The 22,995-nt window shown below is 40.8% G+C and overlaps 1 protein-coding gene across 4 annotated transcripts in view; it reads left to right on the top strand.

Annotated features, from left to right (window-relative positions):
- Positions 1-21,172, top strand: part of SCGN (secretagogin, EF-hand calcium binding protein) — a 48,845-nt gene extending 27,673 nt beyond the window's left edge. For 3 of the 4 annotated variants that reach the window (XM_075589050.1, XM_075589052.1, XM_075589051.1), the window contains exons 6-11: positions 290-367; positions 7,128-7,183; positions 7,891-7,936; positions 12,257-12,316; positions 16,249-16,317; positions 20,654-21,172. In XM_075589050.1, the coding sequence (XP_075445165.1) occupies positions 290-367; positions 7,128-7,183; positions 7,891-7,936; positions 12,257-12,316; positions 16,249-16,317; positions 20,654-20,782 (438 nt within the window). In that variant the 3' untranslated portion in view covers positions 20,783-21,172. Of the gene's footprint in view, positions 1-289; positions 368-7,127; positions 7,184-7,890; positions 7,937-12,256; positions 12,317-13,224; positions 13,376-16,248; positions 16,318-20,653 lie in introns of all 4 variants that reach the window. The other variant, XR_012799527.1, reaches the window with a different exon arrangement.
- Positions 21,173-22,995: the final 1,823 nt, after the last annotated feature.

Here is a 22,995-nt window from a genome sequence, read left to right as displayed (position 1 = left end):
ATTACAGTACTAATTGGTGAAATGAAGACCCATTTACTAGACAACACTGAGCCATAATACACTTTGCAGCCCCAGAAGACACCTTCCAGCCTACTCAAGTGAATGGGCCAAAGTTGTATTATGGCACAGCACCGCTTAGTAAATATGGCCCTAAATGACACACACACACAACAGTAGAATGTTACTACACTTCGTGTTTGTGCCAACAAGGACAGTTGTTGAAAACATTTGTGACTTAATCTGAAAGCAAAAGAAATAATTTATAATTGTCATTGTTTTGCAAAAACAGAACTTCCTGCAAGATCTCTTTCTACAACACAACAAGCTAATTCCAAAGGATAAACTGAATGAGTACACTGATACCATGGTAAGTATTACTGACACCAGTACTAATGTTTGCTGTATGTCATTATTTTAAGATCCCAGTTGAACTATGATTGCAATAAATATTAAAATATGTGAAGCAGAAAACAAAATACAGCATTTCAAAGCATTTATTTCATATGAGCGGTTTGTAGCATGACTGGCCCCCAAAAAATACTTATTGTACTGAACGTGGCGGTTGCAATTTATATTATCATTTGTTGACAGTGACAAATAGGGTCAAACTAATATTCCAACATTTTAGAAAAAAACAATGCACAACACTCAAAAACATAAAATAAAACCACAAATTAAGTATCACGCAGGGATTAAAAGTGGTGATTAAGTAGACAAAGAGAAAAGTAATTACATCACTTAGGGTTTAATTCTAAAAAGGGGACAAGCGTGGAAAATCAATATTACACATTAATGAGGAATCAACAACCAAGAAAGTAATCCACCTATTATAGAAAAATAAATAATGCTGTGTTTACATGGGGTTTGATTTTACCTTGGAGACAGGTAATTCTCTTGACTAAGATGTTGTGGGACAAAGCTTAACCATTATTCGCATGACAGTGATTCAATTATGTCAGCTCAGACTTCTCAAATCACCTGCTTACCTGCATTTATCAATAACAGAACAGAACGAGGAAGACACCCCTAGTTATAAGTTCAGTCCCTCCTATGACAAAAGTAAACTATTTAAAAAAAAAAAATTAAGATGAACTTGTCCATCGTAAACTAAAACTTAAGGGGTCTTTATTAATGTTTTTTTTGTAATAATATTGTTTGTTATTCCTCAAAACTAGATGTGAATTGGTGTTTTTGTTTTGTCCATTGTTTGTATAGTCATTTTGAACCCATAGTTAAACATACACATTAAGTAGCTGATATGTTTGAATTTATGCCAAACATATTAATTCATATGTTAAATAGTTACTTTATGGGCGATATATTCTTTCCAAAGAATCCAATTACATTGACACGTTTTTGACTCTCTATGTGGGACTGTCTGTTTAAAGTCACTGTTTCTTACCACCAATGTGAACAAATGGCAGCACATTTTCAGGGGTTACATCTGGGTAATGCCCTGTATTACCTATGGGAACCTTTTTCTTGTTACTTTAGTTTGCAAACATGTGCTATAATTCAGAATTACCAACCTGGTTTCATGTCATCATAAGTTGGGTCTACAACTTGCTGTGCAGCTCTAATCCTCTGTATCTCTATGGGCAATGGATACTTTGAAAACCAGATCTAGACACCAGTCTCACAATGACACAGAGGTACTGTAGGCTGGCAAGTCTGAAAATTTGTCTGGGATTCTTTTAGCTTTTTTTATTATGTCCCTCAACTTGGAACAGGACCTGCTGCCATGCGCATAGCATCCTCACCTTTTCTTCTGGCAGGGAGGGTTCATTTCATTAACATAAACGTGCAAGAGTGGAGGAAACTGTTCATACTTCTGAATGCTGCTTTTGAAGGTCCCATAAGTAAAAAAAAAAAAAAAAAATACTTGTAGAAGGAGTCAAATTAATTTTTTTAAGTTTGAATACTGTTTTTTTTAATTTTTTTATGATTTTTTAATTTAAGTCCTATTTAGAAAATACATAAAACCCAGTAATATAATATAGGTATGTCAAGACTATGGGGCCTATTTACTAAAATTATAGTTAACATTTTGTCAGTGCTAAAAAGTAATAGAAACCTTCATAAAATGTGTGTCGTATGCATGAAGACTTTATACAGCACATATGACACTTAATTTGTTGCTTGAACTTATTGTTGACACATTGCTTTATGTTGAATACCTGAATGATACAATTTAAATTAGAATAATGTGTATATTTTATTTATAACTACAATATAAAATATTAGTGCCATATTATTTTTAATAGCCATACTGTGCAATAATAGATTTGGTAACCTTTATAATAAAGCACCCTGCTGTGTCACAGAAAACGGGTGTGCTTGTCAAACCGTAGCCTGCGTGTCCTTCTGCGAGGGAAAGTAAAGATAAGGAAACGTGAGAGGGTGTATGTAAAGTAACTGTGAAAGTTCCTGTTCAGCAGACAGCGACTTCATAGAAAAGCAAGAAATCAAACCCTCCGTGTTTCAGTTTGCCCTGTTAACAAACTAACTTAAATAGCTCGTTTAAAATACTTATAGCAGTCATTTTTTCTTTTCTTGGATAAAGTCAGCTAGATTTTACCCTATTAAACGTGTCACTGCCATTGGTTCATTGTGGTCCTAGGTCTGTTCCTTTAACAAGAGCGTACAAAGAAGACCGGCAGACCCCACAAACCAAGAGCTCCGTAGCCGGAAACATCATATTCATGTTATTTAAAAGAAGGACATTTGACCAAATGTAGTCCTAAAGTGCAGGTGCGGTCCAGCAGGAAGAGCAGTTCCTTAGGACCCTTGGTCTGTTGACTGTAGATTCAGGCCGGGTAGGATGCAGAACGTCGGATAGCTGACTCTATCTTACTTTTCATGGTCAGTCAAGTACTGGGTGTGGCTGCCCGGGGGCACAACAGTTTGGGTATTTGAGGTACTGACCAGTAAAGGTTTTTTTCCAAGGGTAGACAAGAGGATAAGATGGGTGTCCAGCTCAGTGCCACTCTCGAGTGTTGGAGAGGAAAGCAGGTACCTCTGACAGAGGTGAAAGGGCATCTGGGAACAGCTCAGGATCCATAGTCCTGGGTGGCGGTAATAGCCGCATATGAACTGTACCGCTGTAATCCCAAAGGGAGGTGGTAGTAGACCACCATTTCAAAGGAATGCCCCCATTTTAATGCTGCACCCTCATCCTTGAACAGACATCTTGGCTGTGGGCCAAATCTTCCAGAATGCCCTGCCTTTATATACCTGCCTCGACCAAAGCCGGAGCACTCACCATTAGCGGGATTTCTGTGGAAAGCCTACTAATGGGGCAGGAACTCATCCCTGCACTACTGTGCAACAATGTTGATGGCATTCAACTCTGGAAAAACATTTCCTAAGGTGAGAAATTCTGCAGACACAGTCCTCATGGCAAGAAAGTCCTTGCAAGTGCCAGAACAGACCCAAACACTAACAGTGCAAAACTTAATACAATGGGTAAAATGGGAAAAGCACTGCAGTTTGGCAATTGTAGGCCTTCTCATACTATTTGTTCACCCAGGTCCTGAATTTTGGCCCCCCAATGTCGGCTTTGTGTGAGGGCGTGGTCCAGCTGTCAGGGCAGCTCTGCAGAACCGCCAGGCTACCAAGTATAAACTCAGACCTAGGTCGTGTGTGGAAAGACTAAAAGCTGGCTCCAATTTAACAAAAAGGGGATTTATTGAACGGTATATAAACTAACAGCTTTCATCTGTTCTGTTAAGTCCTGGGTTTTCGGCACCAAAATATAACTCAAAAGTGCAGGTGTAGTCCAGCACCACAGGGCAACCAGGGTACTGACTGTGATGTGATCACATGAAAAGAAAGAAGAGACAGCGCACGAGCTCTCATAGTGTATAAATGTGTCATTATAATTAAACAGTAATTTGTGGTATAATATACACGTACAGGCTGTGCAGGACTCCAATGCAGGCACTCGGCGCGGGCACACCTCCACACGGTATTGGGGGTCACAGGTGTTGATATCAGGATACAAGGCGGACAAATGGAACAAACTATCCCCCAACTGCTGGCTCTGGGGTATAATCCCACAATGCAAGCCACAGCTCCACAGCACTACCAGGCGATACGCTGACGTCACCGAGTTCCGCCGCACTAGACGACCGACTCGCGCTGGCTCAGCAAAGTACCGCAAGCCAACCGGATAAGCTTAAAGCAATATAAGGGGATTACAGCAATTTGTGCCAATAAATCAATACTCCTACGCGTTTCGTTGAACTAGTCAACTTCTTCTATCCCCAAAGAACAGTCGTTACTCACGGAGTGGATCGTTTGGATATCTGAGCGGTAACACGTACCCAAAACATGTCCTGCTTAACCAATTGATTTTTTCTGTACGTGCATATTATACCACAAATTGTTTCATTATAATTACACATTTATACACTGAGAGGTTGTGCGCTGTCTCTTTTTTCTTTTCATGTGATCTATTTGGTGCCGAGCCATCAACTGTGACGAGCAGCAGACGTTCTCAATACATTAGGTTTAAAAACTAAAGGTTTTTTTTATACATATTATACATTTTGGGTGCACCCTTTATGGTCATTTTTATGGTTACCAATAAGATTATTTAATATCACAATATTGTATACATTATAAGTCACTAATATTACACTGTTTGTGCGCAGTTATATTTTTTCTTTATATTACTCACTGTAGATTTGGATCTCAGTAGGATGCGGCAGGACTGAAATCTGACTCAAACTTAACCAAATGGGAATTTATTGAATAGTATATAATCAAACAGTTTTTACCTGATCAGTCGATCTTTAGAGTATTTGAGGTAGCGCTGAGTAATTCCACTCCATGCATCCTACCAATACAGACTATATTTTTTTTGTACTAAAAATAATTGAAAATATATTAAAGATCAAATACCAAATTATATTGGAACATACAGTATTTGAAAGAGCACAGAATATCTAAAAACCAGATAAAGGCCATGACATCATCCATTAGGGATAATTATAGTCCAGGACAGGAGACGCACAATGTAATACTGCAAATCAGGTTAGATCTCTTACAGTAACTACAACACTGCAGAAAAAATATTAGCAGGCAGTACAGTAGTTGGTAAAGTATAAATGAAACATTCCTGGAAATACAGTATCTTTAAAAGAAATGTGCATCCTCTTCCCAGGTCCACTTCAGTGATAAGGTCGATAATTCATTGGTGTTGTATTATATGAAGGTATAAAGCCATAAAAATCTCCAATCTAAACCAACACTCATACGTACCTGTAGATCTTAGAAAGTGATATGATTATAGTTATAAAACACGGTACAACAGGATACACCCCCAATAAAGGTGTCCGGTGTGATTTCATGATTTATAACTATGTATTACATAACAAAATGCTGCTGAGATGACATGCAGGCAGAACATTGCTGCATATTGCATTGTGCACCTTTTCTAGGAAAAAAAGATGTTAAAATAAGTGTTTCTGAAGTCCACATATTACTGTAATATTGCATCAATTTTCAGTGCATAGTCCTGTTAGTACTGTAATAGTTAACCGTATAAACTGATATTGTTAAAATACTATTACCTTTTACCTGATAAGTATACAGTATACTGCAGAGTAGATATGAGAGAGATTTTCTCCCACTTAGAGATTTTCTCCCACTTCAATCATATCATACAGAATGTTTATAAAATACAGCACTAGTAAAATTCTAAAGGTCAATTCATTTAAGATGCGAGACTTCTGGCGTTGGAAGGTATCTTATGAAAGAGCACCGCTTAGTAGTGGATATGGTCCCTAGTGTCTACATCAACTTAGAAAAGTAGTAAGGTTACCATGGTGCGAGGAGCTGGGTTGTAACGTCCAAAATAACCATTTAGTGAAGGTTCTATTCTATTACAGGCATACCCCGCATTAATGTACGCAATGGGACCGGAGCATGTATGTAAAGTGAAAATGTGCTTAAAGTGAAGCACTACCTTTTTTCCCACTTATCGATGCATGTACTGTACTGCAATCGTTATATATGTGCATAACTGATGTAAATAACGCATTTGTAACAGGCTCTATAGTCTCCCCGCTTTCGTACAGCTTCGGTACAGGTAGGGAGTCGGTATTGCTGTTCAGGACGTGATGACAGGCGCATGCGCGAGCTGCCGTTTGCCTATTGGGCGATATGTCCTTACTCGTGAGTGTACTTAAAGTGAGTGTCCTTAAACCGGGGTATGCCTGTATTTGATTTTAAAAGGCAATTTTGTGTTCCTGTTGCCTGTGTATAGGCACAATACTCTAAATAAATATATATATAAAAAAATATTTATCTTTTGAGAGCAATCCCTCCACAATATTATTATTATTATTGTTATTATCGTTTAATTGTGAAGCGTCGACATATTCCACAGCGCGGTACAATGGGGTGCAGAGTTATGTATATTAACAAAAACATAAACAGTTACATAAAGGTGAGGACAAACAGATACAAATAGAGGTAATGATGGCCCTGCTCCTGAGATCTTACAATCTAGAGGGAATGAGGGATAATGTTGAAACAAGCATGTAAGGTGGCTGCTCATTGTAGGATAAGATGTGGCTCAGGTTACAATATGACCCAGTCTGACAGCTGAAGCCATTAAGGATTTTTTTTTGTTGGGGGGGGGGGGATAATGTTACATAGGGTTGTGATTTCCCAATGGGGTTGGAGGGTTTAGGGGAGTTGGATGTTAGAGGTATGATGAGTAGGCTTCCTTGAAAAGGTGAGGTTTCATGGAGTTTTTAAACACTTGAAAGTTGGGGGAGAGTCTGAGGGTGCGTGGTAGGGAATTACAGAGAGAGGGGGCAGCACGGGAGAAGTCTTGCATTTTGGCAGGACCCTCCTAAACTTCCTTGGACACTTCTAAGTGGGAGAAAATCTCTCTCATATCTACTCTGCATGTAAATGACCACTAAAAGAAATACTTATGAGGCCTAGGTCATCCAATTCCTATTTAATAATAATCAAAAATTGGTGGCATGAAATAACAGAACAGTGCTTTTGTTGTGCGTTTCCTCCGCAAAAAAAATGAAGCATCTGTACTTTTAAACAATTGAAAACAAAAAATACTGTTTTACTTACTGTTAATGTCATTTCCATTTTAGATGAAACTCTTTGACAAAAACAAAGATGGCCGCCTGGATCTGAATGATTTGGCGAAGTAGGTATTTTACAAGGACTTTCTTAGTTCTGATTTGAGTGAAAGTCAGCGTGTCCTCTGTGCAGTGCGTTCCATTCACCATTACAGATAACTAATGTAAGTTAATAATAGGCACATTGTAGGCGGATGAAAAGCCACAAAAACTCATAAGTGCTCCCTGTGATGCCATCTCCCCAGGGAGTTGAGTGACATCTCCCAGATAACCCTGCTGAAAACGCAATGTATTACATTTCTTATAATAATGCTTCTTGATGTTTATTCTTCAACAGTGATATATGAGTATTTATATAAGCTGGTATAGAGGGTTTTTTTTTTTGTAATGTAATTTTCTTTAATTAGACATTTATCATATAATAACATTAAATGGTCAAAGACTAAGCCGTAGAAAATTGCATACATATACAGTGGAAGGCTGTTGTTTGTACATTAGGTTATACTTGCTGTATGCCCAGGCTTCTAATGAGGATTGTCATGTAAAACATCAATCTTCAAAATGTTGCAATCCAACAATGAATCAAATCTCAGGGGATGCCTTATATTGTCATCAAGAAAGACGGCATGTGAAAAAAATAATACATTTAAGTATAAGAAACATTAAAACATTTCCAGATATAAAAATAAACTGACAGTTCAGCTTGTGCGTTTTTTCTTTGTAAAATACAAATCATTACATTGATAACATCTGCTGCTTATTTCCTGCTTTTAAGGATCCTGGCACTTCAAGAAAATTTCCTTCTACAGTTCAAAATGGATGTAAGTAATATGATCGATTACCAAAGATACTCAATTCAGATAACCAATACTGCTTGTCTTTATTGGTGTGAGACGTGACATTTTTCAATTAAAGCAACTCTGGCCAGTTAAAGTGTCTACATCTAGAAATCTCGGGGCTCTACATGGTTATTACACCCAAGCTATATACAGTATAATACAGAATTCGCATGAAACACAAAACTAGCGCCGTCTCCTTTTTCTTTACCTGCCTTTTTCTTTTCCCTCCCGCCTCAGGGGACACTTAATTCTATCGTTAGGGCTGCTGCAGCTAAGTAATGCTTAATGCTAATGTACGGTTCGTGATTAAAAACATCTGCCACCATTATCCTTGCGGGTTCAAAGTACACCGGAATACAGAATAAACATGAATTGTATTGGGGGAAGGGAAGTAATGGTACCATCAAGCTAGTGGTATAAAAATGAAGGACAATGTCATAGGGGAAAGCAGGGGAAAAAAAACAAACACTGCAGGGACATATTGCTAAATATATGACCCACACCATCTTACACTGATGCTTTAAAAATGCAATCTGGAACTGCTTTTCTTTCATAGATTAACCTGTTTCAGCTACACTGCACAACGCTATATACAGTATGTGAATGACACGTTGGTTACCGAGCAGAATTTGCAGGGTTTACATCCTGAAATGAAGTGCAAATGTTAGATTGTGCCTCATCTGTTATAGTGGTGGGGGAAAGGGGAGCAGGGGGGTATATTTTTAACTTCAAACGATACTATTTTAAATTACATTATTTCTTTTGTGAACGCCCCAATCATTATATTAAAATGTAGCCTGCAGATTAGGCAAAACATCCACGACCATGTCACTGACTGTATTTAGCTGCAAAGCTCACCTCGTCGCAGGGATATCTCTCCGCCAGATATTTAGCCTAAAAGGTAAGCCCCTAACCTTACCCCAAACCCTAATACTAACGCTACCCCCTAAACTAAAAAACTTAACTGTTGCTTACCCTAAAGCCCCTGTCCTTACCCCTTACACTAAAACCCCTGTCCTTACCCCTTACACTAAAACCCCTGTCCTTACCCCTTACACTAAAACCCCTGTCCTTACCCATTACACTAAAGCCCTATCCTTACCCATTACACTAAAGCCCCTATCCTTACCCCTTACACTAAAGCCCTATCCTTAACCATTACACTAAAGCCCCTATCCTTACCCCTTACACTAAAACCCCTGCCTTTACACTAATGCCCTATCCTTACCTTGTACACTAAAAGCCCTATTCTTATCTCTTACACTAAAGCCTTTTCCTTACCCCTTACACTAAAATACCTATCCAAACCCCTTACACGAAAACCCCATACACTTACCCTTTAAACTAAAGCCCCTACCCTTACCCCTTTCACTAAAAGCCCATATCCTTACCCATTACACTAAAAGCTCCTATCCTCACCCCCTTACACTAAAAGCCCTATACTTACCCCTTACACTAAAAGCCCTATACTTACCCCTTACACTAAAACCCCTATCCTTACCCCGTACACTAAGCCCCTATCCTTTCCCCTTAGACTAAAAGCCCTACACTTACCCCTTACACTAAAGCCCCTATTCTTACCCCCTTGCACTACAACCTCTACCCTTACCCCTTTCACTAAAAGCCCATATCCTTACCCATTACACTAAAAACCTCTATCCTCACCCCTTACACTAAAACCCTATCCTTACCCCTTACACTAAAAGCCCATATCCTTACCCATTACACTAAAAACCTCTATCCTTACCCCCTTACACTAAAACCCCTGTCCTTACCCCTTACACTAAAACCCTATCCTTACCCCTTACACTAAAAGCCGAAGGGTCCACCAGTGGCCACACGCCGGTGCTGACTTGGATGTGGCAGAACGGCTGCATATATTTCCCCCTCTGTGTCCGAGTAGGAATGTTTGGAATGTTTGAGTAACACAGTGAGAACATCCTCCTAACTGGGACTTTGCACAAGGACCACATGTAAAATCTATACTGGCTGGGAATAGTTAAAACTAGAAATCCCACCTGGTAAATATAAACGGTAATATTTAATAAGTAATAAGACAGCACATTCACTTGAATAATTCTGCCCAAATAATTCCCTAATGTGCAGCGTTAACGCAGAAATCCTGTCCATTATGTGCACTATTTGTATTTGACAACATTTGAAATGGTTGGTCCTCAAGAGCTAATTCGTGATATTTTTCGCTCTGGTGACAGCCCGGTCCTAAAATATTTACCCGTTTAATTCGTCCTGGGCATTTCAAGATGGCCACTAGGAAGCCACAACATCAGCCCTCCAATTACATTGTGGCTTCCTATTGGCTGGTGGCCATATTGATTTCCCTCAAGGGAGAGAAAATACTAGCAATTAAACCGGTAAGTATCTGAAGAACGGAGGGGTCCCAGAGCTAAAAATAACGAGGTGCAGTTCCAATTCTGTAAGAGAAGACCATAGGGGAAATAATGAGTAGTGGGGAAAGCTGCTTTAAGACGCAAAGTAATATAGACAGTAAGTTCGCTAAAGTGTGAGAATGAATATTGCACTTCAATGATTATACAAATTAGTCAAAATAGGCAAACTGGGCCTGTGAAGTCAGGACGTACCAGAACTTGACATTCCAAAACCGAACCCAAAGACAAAACCCTAAAGATTTTTATAATCAAAACCAACGCCGCAAAATGATTTAGAGCCAAATCCCGAGCCTATCTCTAGGTGCTTCTCAGCGTATCTTTTTAAAATGATTGCAGGTTTTTCAGTTATATTATTTTAGTTTCCTATTTGTTTTATGATTTAGTTCTTATTTTGCGCATTTGTTCATGACTTATTATGCAATTTTTTGTTGGCGTGCTCTCCTGTTTAGTGCATTTTTTCCTACACTTTGGCAAAAATCCAGAACCAAAATGAAACAAATTGAGTTTTGGCAAAGCCACGTCCAAAACGAATACACAATTTTTTTTTCTAGCACTAAAACCACAACCAAAACCAAAACACGAATACTTTTTAGAACCAAAACGAAAACACCCATCATTACAAATAATATGCTATCATTTCGGCTTCCACAGTGGTTTCTGATTTAGCCAGGGAGGCTTAAACGCGCGTCACTGTTTACTTTTGTTAAATGAACCGTATGCTAGCGAAGCACAACCTTAACAGTTTATATCTGCTGACTTACATGAAATCCCTTCAAATATGAAATGAAAGAGGCAATGTTTGCAGTGAAAATATGAAGGACATTTGCACAAGGTGTCCAGTGTGCTATATATAATGCTAGTCGGATATACTTTAGCTGTGTTCCCTAGAGACAATAAAAAGTTTAATACTGTATATGTTGGATTTTTGTTAGGATGATGTTAATATTTGTACTAGTCGAACTATATTTTGTATTTTATCATCTGGCTAACTATTAACTTACAATAGGCTAAAATCATTGGCACACAGGGGCATTGTTTACATAAAAGAATGATTTGATAGCAGTAAAAAAGCTTTCAGGTCACAGTCCTCGTTAAATAGGTAAATAAGGGTTGGTAGCTGTGCTGGTCCTTTCTTGAATGTGGTAAGGAGTAAGTCGTGTGATACCTTTTAAAGGACCAGCAAATAGCTCATGTTACAAGCTGTCAAACCTCTCAGGGTCCTTCATCGGGCTTGGCAGAAATATAGAATCAGAGGATATTTTATACAGGTTTGTAGAGAGATATCTAGTTACGCTGCATATGGGAGGAAGTGAGATGTGATGATAAGGGTGCTGGCAGGCTAGTGTGAACATTAACAGAGCAGGCATCAGTGGATCAGCTGTAAGGAATAAGGACCTTCAAATGACCTTACCTCAGTGTAAGATGGTATGGGTCATATATTTAGCAATATGTCTGGGTAGAGTCCTAGTTAAATGGATCAAAGTGGCAACATTTTGTTTCAAGCTTGCCAAATAGCAACATGTTAGACTAATGTTGTACAATTATTAGCAACATTACATAAAAAGCCGCTTAAAATGATTCAACTACTGTACATTTTGCATAGCTTTGTACATCTCTAGTGAGGATATATTATAGGCATGTTATAATGTAGTGACATGTTTACCTCACAAACAAGATTACTTGTTTTTTTTTTAGCCATGTGGTAATCACTCAGATCTATGGAGCTCTATTGTTAGATTATTTATGTCTCTTGTGATCTATACACGATAGCTATGTTCACCTTTTCCAGTCAAGCAATGATATTTGCATATTTAGAATTGAAAATTAGGGTTTACCTCAATGTTAACCGAAGATTAATACATTTTAAATATATACCACATTCATTTTTGTTTAGGCAAGCAGCCAAGATGAAAGGAAGAGAGACTTTGAAACGATTTTTGCACACTACGATGTTGTAAGTATGTCTTATGTACATGGTTTCATAGTAGATGAGGTTGAAAAAAGACATACAGATAAAGTGTGATTTATGTTCAAGCGCCGCAGTAATGTGCGGCAAGAGCACTTTGTTGTCCGCACCTCATCCACGGCCTCGCCGTGCTGAGCCGCACGGACCTAGTTTGTGATCAGACGTAATGATTGTTTGTGTTGTTGCAGTTCAGTGTGTAATCCGGCAGGTGGCACATTGAACATCTTTCCCTATTATAGTCTAAATGCTACAGTACAGTAATAACGGCAGGTGTCAGGAGAGAAGATAAACTATACACGTCTCTTTCCCTAATGACCTTGTACATCTCTACTGTAGCAGTTTCTCACTTTATTAAAAACCACTATGCATTAACCTAATCTGTTTTATAGCTTTTGTACTGTACTGTACATGGCATGGGACATGGCGCTTTCTTCATGCCACACAATATCGGCTTGCAGTTATGCCTATTTGATATATTGTGCCATTCAAGTCGGGACAGATAAGTGTCTCTGTCTGCGATCTATCAGTATATCGCTGACAAGTACCCATTCTATGTAAAAACACTAAGCCAGAAATTTTGGAGGAATTCTTTTTGACACAACTTAAACGTTAATGATTGCTTTATTAGAACACTGCTCCCGGGCAAGAGGGGCAGGTGCTTGGATGGGTTACATAGCATTTACATTTGAAGATACACTAGTACACAAGCACCAACTAGCATTTCTGCGGAGTATTTTAACCAATGCAAAAACTAAATTTTCATGGGCCATGACGCACTTGGGGGATTGAGACGCAATCTGCGAGACCTAGGCAAAAGTAAATTACCCTATATCTGTATGTCCATTGAGCTCTATGTTAAATGTAGATAGATACTCATCCTATATTTGTATTTACAGTATTTTGATGCAGAGGAAGGCAAACAAATAAAAGCGTTGAAACATTATCCAATGATATCGCATAAGGGGAAAAATAAATTCCTTCCTGACTTCAAATATTGGCAATCAGATGACTCCTTGGATCAACATCCTTCCCATGTTTACTTATTTGGTATATCCTTGTATACCTTTCCTTTCTAGTATGATGTACAACCTTTTCTTAACTATATCTATTGTATCTGCCATCACAGGCTCCATGAATTCCACATTTGAACTGCCCCTACAGTAAACAACTCTTTCCTTTGTTGCTGGTGAAATCTAATTTCCTCCAACCTAAAGGGATGACCCTGTGTTGTTTATACTGATGAATAGTTATTTTGAAAGATTCTTGTATTGTCCCCGAATAAATTTGTATGTTTGTATATAGTTATCATATCCCCTCTCAGAAGCCTCTTTTCTAATGTAAACAAATCTAATGTATCTAGCATCTCCTCATAAATCAGATTATCAATCCCCTTTATTAATTTGGTGGCTCTTCTCTGCACTTTTTCTAGTTCCATAATGTCTTTTCTATGGAGTGACAAATCACCCAAAAATCTACTCGCCGAACCAAAAAATCTACTCGCCACCTAGCCCCGCCCCACTTTTAAAAAATGGAATTAGTTCCTAATAAGAATTGTGTGTGTGTGTGTGTGTGTGTGTGTGTGTGTGACTGGCTGGGTGACTGACTGGCTGGGTGACTGACTGGCTTGGTGACTGACTGGCTGGGTGACTGACTGGCTGGGTGACTGACTGGCTGGGTGAATGACTGGCTGGGTGAATGACTGGCTGGGTGAATGACTGGGTGGGTGGGTGAATGACTGGGTGGGTGGGTGACTGTGTGGATGACTGACTGACTCCCCCCGTGCGTCTACATCCTGCCCCGGGCAGCAGCCACGGGGACAAAGGGAGGCCAACGCGCCTGACTGAACCCCACTGGCGGCCCGGCCGCGACCGGCAGCAGGGCCTGGCCAGAAGTCGGGGGGCCATAGGGCCAGGCTTGGGAGGAAGTACTGTATGAGGAGCTCCGTCTTTGACATGCTAAGTATGAGTCAGCAGAGGGCCATCAAGGATTATATATCGGAGAGACATTCATAGACTTAGTTAGAGTGACAGGTAGTGTTAAGCCTGCTGTTTTTGAGTAAAAGAATAACTATTGTATGATTGACGCAAGTGGGGAAAGTACAAAAGTGGAGGGAGGAGTTGAAGATATGTGAGTGTAGGGATTAGAGTGGAAGCAAGAGAGCAAGTGGTAGGGAGAGAGGAGGAGATCAGCAGTGACTTTTCCTTCTCTGTAAGGCTAAGGCCTCGCTGCACGTGCCGGCGTGCCCACCTTGCTTCCTGGAAGTGCGTACACGGCACTTCACCACGATCTGTGGTCTGTTGAGAGCTGTTTTTAGGCATGGGGGGGCGTGGCCAAAATGGATCGGGTGGGCGAAACAATGATGGGGGGGGGGGCACGGCCATGATGCACATTTTCTGATGTCTGTGTGTGTCTGTGTGTGTCCAGCATTGAGGGCTGAGCATGGTTGAGGAAGGATCCACCCCCCCTGCCGGCAATCCCCCCTCTTCTTTGCCTCCCTGCCACACCACATGACGCGTCGCTGCTCGAGATCAAAATTCTATTGTACCCCTGCTGGCTGATGCGCCACAGTGCGCAGTGAGCCGAGGAGCGAGGGGACAGCTAGGGAGGAGGTAAGGGGCTGGTGAGAGGCACGCGCGCGCTCCTCCAGCTGCAGCGGGGACCTAGCCTAACAGAGGAAAGCGAGTCGAGGAAGGCAGGAGAGTTTGGAAGAGGAGGTGGAGAATATGAAGAGGATACAGGGGGATGTCTTGAGGAATGGAATCCACCTTTGTCTTGAAATATTCAGCAAAGTTCTGTGGTGAAATTGAGTAGGTTTTTTTGGCCTGGAACAGGAGAGAGTTGAAACAAGTTAAGATACATTTGTAGTGAATGAAGTCTATGAGAATTTGAGATTTCCTCCAGAGGCGTTCAGAGGAGAGCATACAGGAGCAGAGCATGTGTGTATGGCAGTTTGTTGTATGGCCGGTAGATCAATGAAATCTGCAGAAATGAGGGGAAGATGGAGGTGAAAAAGAGGAGAACAGAGAGTAAATGAGATGAGGTGATGGTCAGAGAGAGAAAGGGGGAAATGGAGAAATCAGAGAGAGACTTTTTTGTGTGAAACCCAGGTCCAGGCAGTGGCATCCTTGTGGGTGCTGACTGTAGTCCATTGGTGAAGGCCAAAAGAAGAAGTTAGAGAAAGTCTGAAGCCCAAAGGAGAGAGGGGTAATCAATATTGCAGACAGAAGGGGGGTGAATAGAGGCATGTGGGTGATAGATGACTACCACCTGGAGAGGGAGAAACGGAAAAAGCTGGACAGTGTGAGCCGGCGCTGCGCAGCGACGTTTCCGGTTGCGATCGCTGAAGTCAAACAAATTTGTTTTTTTTCAGCGATCGCAGCGTGATGTCAGCGGCACGTGAGCGGTTCAGCCAATCAGGGCTCATGGCCACGCCTCTGCCACGCCCCCTGTCACCCTCTGTACAGACGCCTGCACTATAGCTATGGCGATGGCTGACGTCACGTGGTCGCGTCGCTGTAGCCAGGACTATAAGCGCAGCCTTAGTGTTGAGAGCTGCGTGAGGCAGAGCACTGAAAATGAAGATAGGATAAGCGCAGAGAGCGAGTCGGGAGAAATAAACACTTTTTGAATGGTAGTACTCTAGAATGTTGGTAAAAGAGTGCTATGTCTTATTGTCTTTGAAGATATCTAGTCCAACTCAGTTCAAGTCTATGCCACTTATAAACATGCCACTTGAACACAGGAAATTGCAACCCCTCACCAATTATGCATTTCTATAATGGCAGCCCCGCGACATAAAGTTTTTTGTTTTTTTTGTCTGATGGAATTCCAAAAGCAAAAGTAAACAAAGTGAATCGAACATAAAAAGGTGAAAGGTCATCTCTATTTATGACTGAACACTAATGTTTAGCATTTTTCAGAGTAAAACGGGGGATCTGGAAGGTCCAGAAGTAGATGGATTTGTGAAAGATATGATGGAGCTTGTGAAGGTGAGTTTTAGATTCATAAGTATGTATGCAATAAACAAGTACATAAATATGCTCAGTTAAATGTGTTTATTTGGCTTAATTACAGAATATGTACAATCTTAGTGTGTGCACTACTTTATACAATCCCTGGAATTAGGAGTCTCTGTGGAAAATAACTTTTATAGAGATTCTAAGGAAAAAGTTTAAAAAAAAATAACATACAGTACAGGCATACCCCGGTTTAAGGACACTCACTTTAAGTACACTCACGAGTAAGTACATATCGCTCAATAGGCAAACGGCAGCTCACGCATGCACCGGTCAGCATGTCCTGAACAGCAATACCGGCTCCCTACCTGTACCGAAGCTGTGCGCAAGCGGGGAGACTATAGAGCCTGTTACACATGCGTTATTTACATCAGCTATGCACGTATATGACGATTGCAGTACAGTACATGCATGATAAGTGGGAAAAAGGGAGTGCTTCACTTTAAGTACATTTTCGCTTTACATACATGCTCCGGTCCCATTGCGTACGTTAATGCGGGGTATGCCTGTACGGTAGATGTGTGTGGTGCTCTTTGAAATGTATTGTGAAACATCTTGAGTAAGCAGGACTACACCTTTTAAGATATAAATATTTCTGTTTTACAGAAGCAGCTTTTGATCTTCTGCACGATTTCTTGTAAAAATGTATATATATATATATTTTTTTAACAGAATTGGAGCCGAACCACATTATTTTCAGCTCCGGACACACTCCCCCCGGTTCCCGGGATATTTACCGGTTGACGTTGTAGCTTCCTGTTGGCTTGTGGGACCCGTAATATTTGACCACCCCTTTTTGTTGCCCTTGGATCGGTGGAGACACCGGTAACTTCACCAGTAACTATCTCGGGAACCAGGGGGTGCCCAGAGCTGATAATAATGTGGACCAGCCTCGGAGGACTCCCTGGTTCTAGCCATGCTAAAAAAAAAAATAAAAGAGCCGGAATTGCTGCTGTAAGTTAAAAAGAGTTTCTATATTAGCTCCAAAATAATCATCTGGTTAACTTGGCATCGGGAAACAAAGAAGTCCAGAGCAACATCCAACGTGACAAAAACACACAGCGAAATACCTATATATCTCTTGAAAAAGGGTCATTTAGTTAACCCTTTGGCCAAAGCGTATAAGTTAGAAAAGGGTGAATAAACCGCTCATCCGTGTGTGTTATTGGTGCTTAAATGCGATATGTAACAGGTGCTCTGAGGGAAAAAGGAATATATTTCAGAGTAGATCCCAAGAGGATCAAGAAAGGCTCCCTCATATATCGAGCACTCAATGTTAGGATGCTATAGTGAGACTTACAATAGTCTATAGGTATCAATACCTTTAAGTACACTCTGTCCTACTTAAAGGTATTGATACCTATAGACTATTGTAAGTCTCACTATAGCATCCTAACATTGAGTGCTCGATATATGAGGGAGCCTTTCTTGATCCTCTTGGGAGCCAAAGCGTATAAGCCTGCGAGCCACATCAAGGCATGACCATAATATCGCAGGTCCTAACACTAACTGATTAAAATTCTTATTTACCTCTATAATTAGAGGAATGATGGTCCTAGCATGGAACCTGTCACAACTAGCTGCATGAAAAGAAAACCTGCTTACTTGGAAAGTGGGGAGGGGCGAGCTTTAACCCTGGTTCTAGCCATGCTAAAAAAATAAAGAGCCGGGATTGCTGCTGTAAATTAAAAAGAGTTACATGAACATGTTACATTTCTTCTATGTTCGCTCCAAAATAATCATCTGGTTAACCTGGCAACGGGATTTAACTTTTTTGGGCCAGAATCCCCACACACAGTAAAATCCAATATTCCTATTAGTAAAGATCCATCACAGTCAATGTCAAATGTAACGTATGGGGCCCAATCTACTGGGCAGGGCTTGACACCATATGGCGCTGTAAGAAACTTTACACCTCATTCAAGGGCTGCATGGTGTATTATTGCTCTGTAAGATGTCTTGTAGCTTAGCACTGCTTACTACATAAGGCCCATAGTTTCATGACCTCTAATTCAGAGGTCTAATTCCAAACATTGACACCTTTAGTGCCAAAGAGGCCAGTAATGCATTGCAAGCCCCTTTGGCATTGAACGGTTTAATTAATTTTGCTGGACACATAGTATAATTAAGTAATTTAGTCAATGGCCACTGCGAGTCAGAAACCCCAGCTTTATGGGTCTATGTGACAGGATCCAGGTCTGTGACCAGACTGGGTAATTTTGTTGACATATCAAAAAAATTACATTTGCAAGTGTTAAGATGAGTGATGAGATAGGGAATTTAAAACCACTCGGTCTGAATGCAGAACCCAGAACAGTATACATTAGTTTTGTCCACTGAGCAAGAATACTTGCCCAGTGGAAAAAAATATGGTTGCGGTGTCAGGCCTGATCTGGCACTCAATAGAAAGCGGCTTCGGGGGAAGAGACTTTGGTACTTTCTATTGGTCACACCGCAGGCATATTTGTAATTTTTTGTGTCAAACACCAACACACAAAAAATACAAATATCTCAGTAAATGGGGGCTGGGGAAGCCCCCAGATAATCTCTGAGATCCTCCGGTTCAGGTGCAATAAAAGGGGGAAAAAAGACAAAAAGGGGAACTACTGGATCTTTTACGTCAACATGGCTACTTATCTGAAAGGGAGTAAAGAATTATAATTGTCATTCAACAAGTATTACCTGGAAAATATGGAGGAAATAATGCACTAGGCAGACACAAGAGACTTCTACAAGGGTATCAAGTACAAATATAATCTGACTTACTGTTTCCATGGCCATAGGAGTGTGTGTCACTGCTTCCTGTATCTGCCTTACCACAACATGCTACAGCGGCCTTATGCTGCGCTTATAGTGCCGGCAAAGGCAACGCGACCGTTGCGTCAAAACAAATGCATTGCTGCCGTCGTCAGCGCTTATAGTGCAGGCGACGGCGACGGAGCGACAGCGCTACCAAAAATCTGGTAGTCACTGATATTTGATTTTTGCGGCAACAGTCTCCCCTTCCAGCCAATCAGGAGTTTCTCTGTCCCTTTGCCTCCCCCTTTTCTGACGTCACTGACCTTATAGCCAGCGACGTCGCCTAAACTTTAAATGCAACTTTTGCAATGGCGACGGGTGACGTCATCGGTCGCGTCGCTGGCACTAAGCGTGGCCTTAGGCTACGGCCGCGGTGTCTGAGCTAAAGGCGCGCCTGCCACGCTGGCGGCACGTGGAGCTCTGTTCCCCGGTCTGTGCAGAGCTGCAGGGGGAAAGATAGGAGGGGGGGAATGGCGGGGGGTGCGGCCATGACGTCCCCCGGTAGGTTCGCCCTCATTGGCTGAACTGCCGGTGGGCATGGCCAGCGCTCCGTCACCAGTTCTGAAGACAGTTTTACTGTCTTCAGAAAAATCTGGCCGCGCGGCAGCCAAGGTAGGTTACAGGCCCGGACCAATTGAGGGGCAGTTCTTGTCCCTGCAGCGGTGACCTAGCCTTAGGCTTGTTATATAGTGGCCGCATGCGCTACGCTATGCGCGCACGCGGCACTTATAATTGGCTGAGGTTAGTCAGCTCTTCTATACAAGGGCCGCGCGCACACGGTAGTGAGCGTGCATCCGGCTGACAGCGGGGAAGACAGGGAATAAAATGATTTTGCGCAACTACCGGCGCTGAAACGTATATATATATATATATATATATATATATGTGTGTGTGTGTGTATATATGTATGCATGTGTATACATGTATATGTGTGTACGTGTATGTGTGTATGTATGTGTGTGTCTGCACAATGTTAATAAATATTTTATTTTTACCAATGTGTTTTTTTTTAATAAATAATAAATTTCACACACACACACACACACACACACACACACACACACACACACACACACACACACACACACACACACACACACACACACACACACACACACACACACACACACACACACACACACACACTAATACACTCGTGCACAGTATACACACAAAACGTGTGCGGCACGTGCACGCGCCTTTGCACAGGCACGCACGCGCTCGCGCACGGCCGCACACAGTATATAACAGCCCTTACACTAACAACTGGGAGGCAGATTTCTACCACGGTAAAGAATGAATTGAATATCCCAAATGAAAAGACTTTCTTATAGAGGTCATGGGAATAGTAAGTCATAAACACTTTAAAATCTGTGCTTTTCAGCAATCAGCAATAAGGGCTCTTTTCTGCCATTTATGTCCATGTCCAGTCTATTTTAGGGCTATTTACATAAGGTAACTGCGTGTTTATCTAAATAGTTGTATTAACATGTGTTTCTTTTGCTGGCAGCCTAGTATCAGTGGTGTGGATCTTGATAAGTTCCGTCACATTCTACTAAACCACTGTGATGTCAACAAAGACGGGAAGATCCAGAAGTCTGAGCTGGCATTGTGCCTCGGTCTGAAAGTTAACCTATGAGGACAGACTTCATCTGTCAGTTCTTCCTTCTCATGTCAGAAGTTGCTGGTGAAAGAGTAACAACGTTCTGCTAACATTCCTTTTATAGTGATGATTGTGAACTTTAGGAGAATCTAAAAATGTGTAATAATATGCATGAACAATGCAAAAATAACTGGAATGCATGAAAGGCCTTTAATGAATCAACAAATATATTGCAGTACATAGATATTACTTGTGAAATTGCTCTTCTATAGAAATGACACCCATTTTCTTGATAAGCAATCTAATGAAGATAAGAATGGCCTTAATGAATTATATTGATGTGAAAGTTTTAATGTAAAGCTAATAGCTAATTAGAGTGTGTAACTTTTATGTTTACTACAATATTGAAAATGTGCATGTATATGTTGCTCTCATATTTGCAACTTCAATGCTTTTGTGAAACAATAAAGTTTTATGTTTTGCAAAATATAATACAGTCTACGCGTCTTTTCTAAACTCCCCGGATTCATAAAAGAAAAATATTAGGTATTGCTGGCCTGGTTTTAGTTCTATATTTTGATCACAGATACAGGTTTAATGAAAGCGATATGGTTTTGCGTTCTCACCCTAACATGTTAGAAATGTTTTATGTCCATTTGTTTTCTTATGCAGCACTGAGTAGCGATCAAAAAGGTGGTGGTGGTTGAGCGCTCAGAAACGGTACCCTTAGGTGATCAGTGTAAATGCACAGTGATTAGACAAAACTGAACCCAATGGAGGGGAGCAGCAGGGAGGGGTGGGGAGGGAAAGATTGGAGCAAGGAGTATGGTATACCTGGTAGGTATACTGGATCTGCGTGCTTGATATAGGGTAATAACACTGAAATAACTATACCACAGTGTATGACATGAACCCCACAATGAAACCTTAATCAAGGCAGGCAATATAAATATCTGATGGAAAGTCAACACCTAAGAATATGGTCTAATAGTACAAAAAAAAAACATATTGTATGGTGTCTCAAGTGGTAGAGACAAAATAGTCAGTGGAGATTTCGGGCTAGTATATGGCACATACAGTATAGCCAAACCAAAAGTCCAGTCCCAAATAAAGTCACTTGCAGTGGTTGCAGCCCCAATATAGGGAGGATCAATCCTCCAACAGAACCTCAAACAAAACAAAAAAACAAGGGCGCAAGTGATGCAAAGATAAAATCAAATAGCTATCACATGAATATGTAGAACAAAGAACAGGATAAATTGCTGGTATAAAGTTCAAGCCCAATTCAAGGGGATGTGCAGTCTCTCCTCCGTCTTCTGAAAGTTCTCCACGGGTCCCTGGGAAACTCAAGGGGAAGCTGGTGCCGAAGTATACCGCTACGCTGTCTCCCTGCTGAAGCGCCAAGGAGAAAAACGAGCGCAATCCCTTGGTGTCCGGCGCACTGAGGAGTGGCGCTTCAGCAGGGAGACGGCGTTGTTCTTTGTTCTACAGATTCATGTGATATCTATTTGATTTGATCTTTTTTCACCCTATAAAGTATTAATTTGCATCACTGAGTAGCAATGTACAGTACATAGAAATGTGCAGGAACACTAAGGCCCAGAAAAACAAAGCTTCATTAACTCAGGGTTCATAATTTCATGTTATCAAATCAGTAACGGGCATTATGTTCCCTGAGTTTAACGCCAATTCACAAAGTTAAACATCTGCAAACACAATGGCTACTGGTGCTTCCATTAGCATAGGCTTAACAGCATGGTAAATAGCACTGCCTTGCGTTAGCTTAACATGACTTGTGTTACACCTCGCTCTCTTGCTCTGGACGAACACGTCATTACATATAACGTAGCTCTGTGGATCGGCGTTGTTAAAGGGAACACCTCTTTTGGGTATCATTAGCACTAATGTTAACTAAAGTTAAGTCAATAACGGAGCTTTGTGGATCTGGGCCTAAGTTTCTCTGCCAAAGAACTCACAATCTTATCGATAGGTAGATAAAGTGACTTTCTCTGAAAAAACTCATTCTAGGTTTATGAATTCAAATATAGAACCCGCAGTTAGGAAAACTCACCCTATAAAAACAGCAAAGTCATTTCAAACATACAGTACAACTTTCTGTTGTTTTCTAATTACTGTACCTGTCCACATTGCCAATGAAAACCTTAAAAGGCAATTCCTACGCCAACAGTAACCATTCTTCCTTCTCTATATTTTCTTATGGGTAAGAACTTTCCACAAAAACTAAACAA

Source organism: Ascaphus truei, chromosome 2, assembly GCF_040206685.1.
Source record: "Ascaphus truei isolate aAscTru1 chromosome 2, aAscTru1.hap1, whole genome shotgun sequence".
Classification (NCBI taxonomy): Eukaryota; Metazoa; Chordata; class Amphibia; order Anura; family Ascaphidae; genus Ascaphus; species Ascaphus truei.
This window is presented reverse-complemented; position numbering and strand designations above follow the sequence as displayed.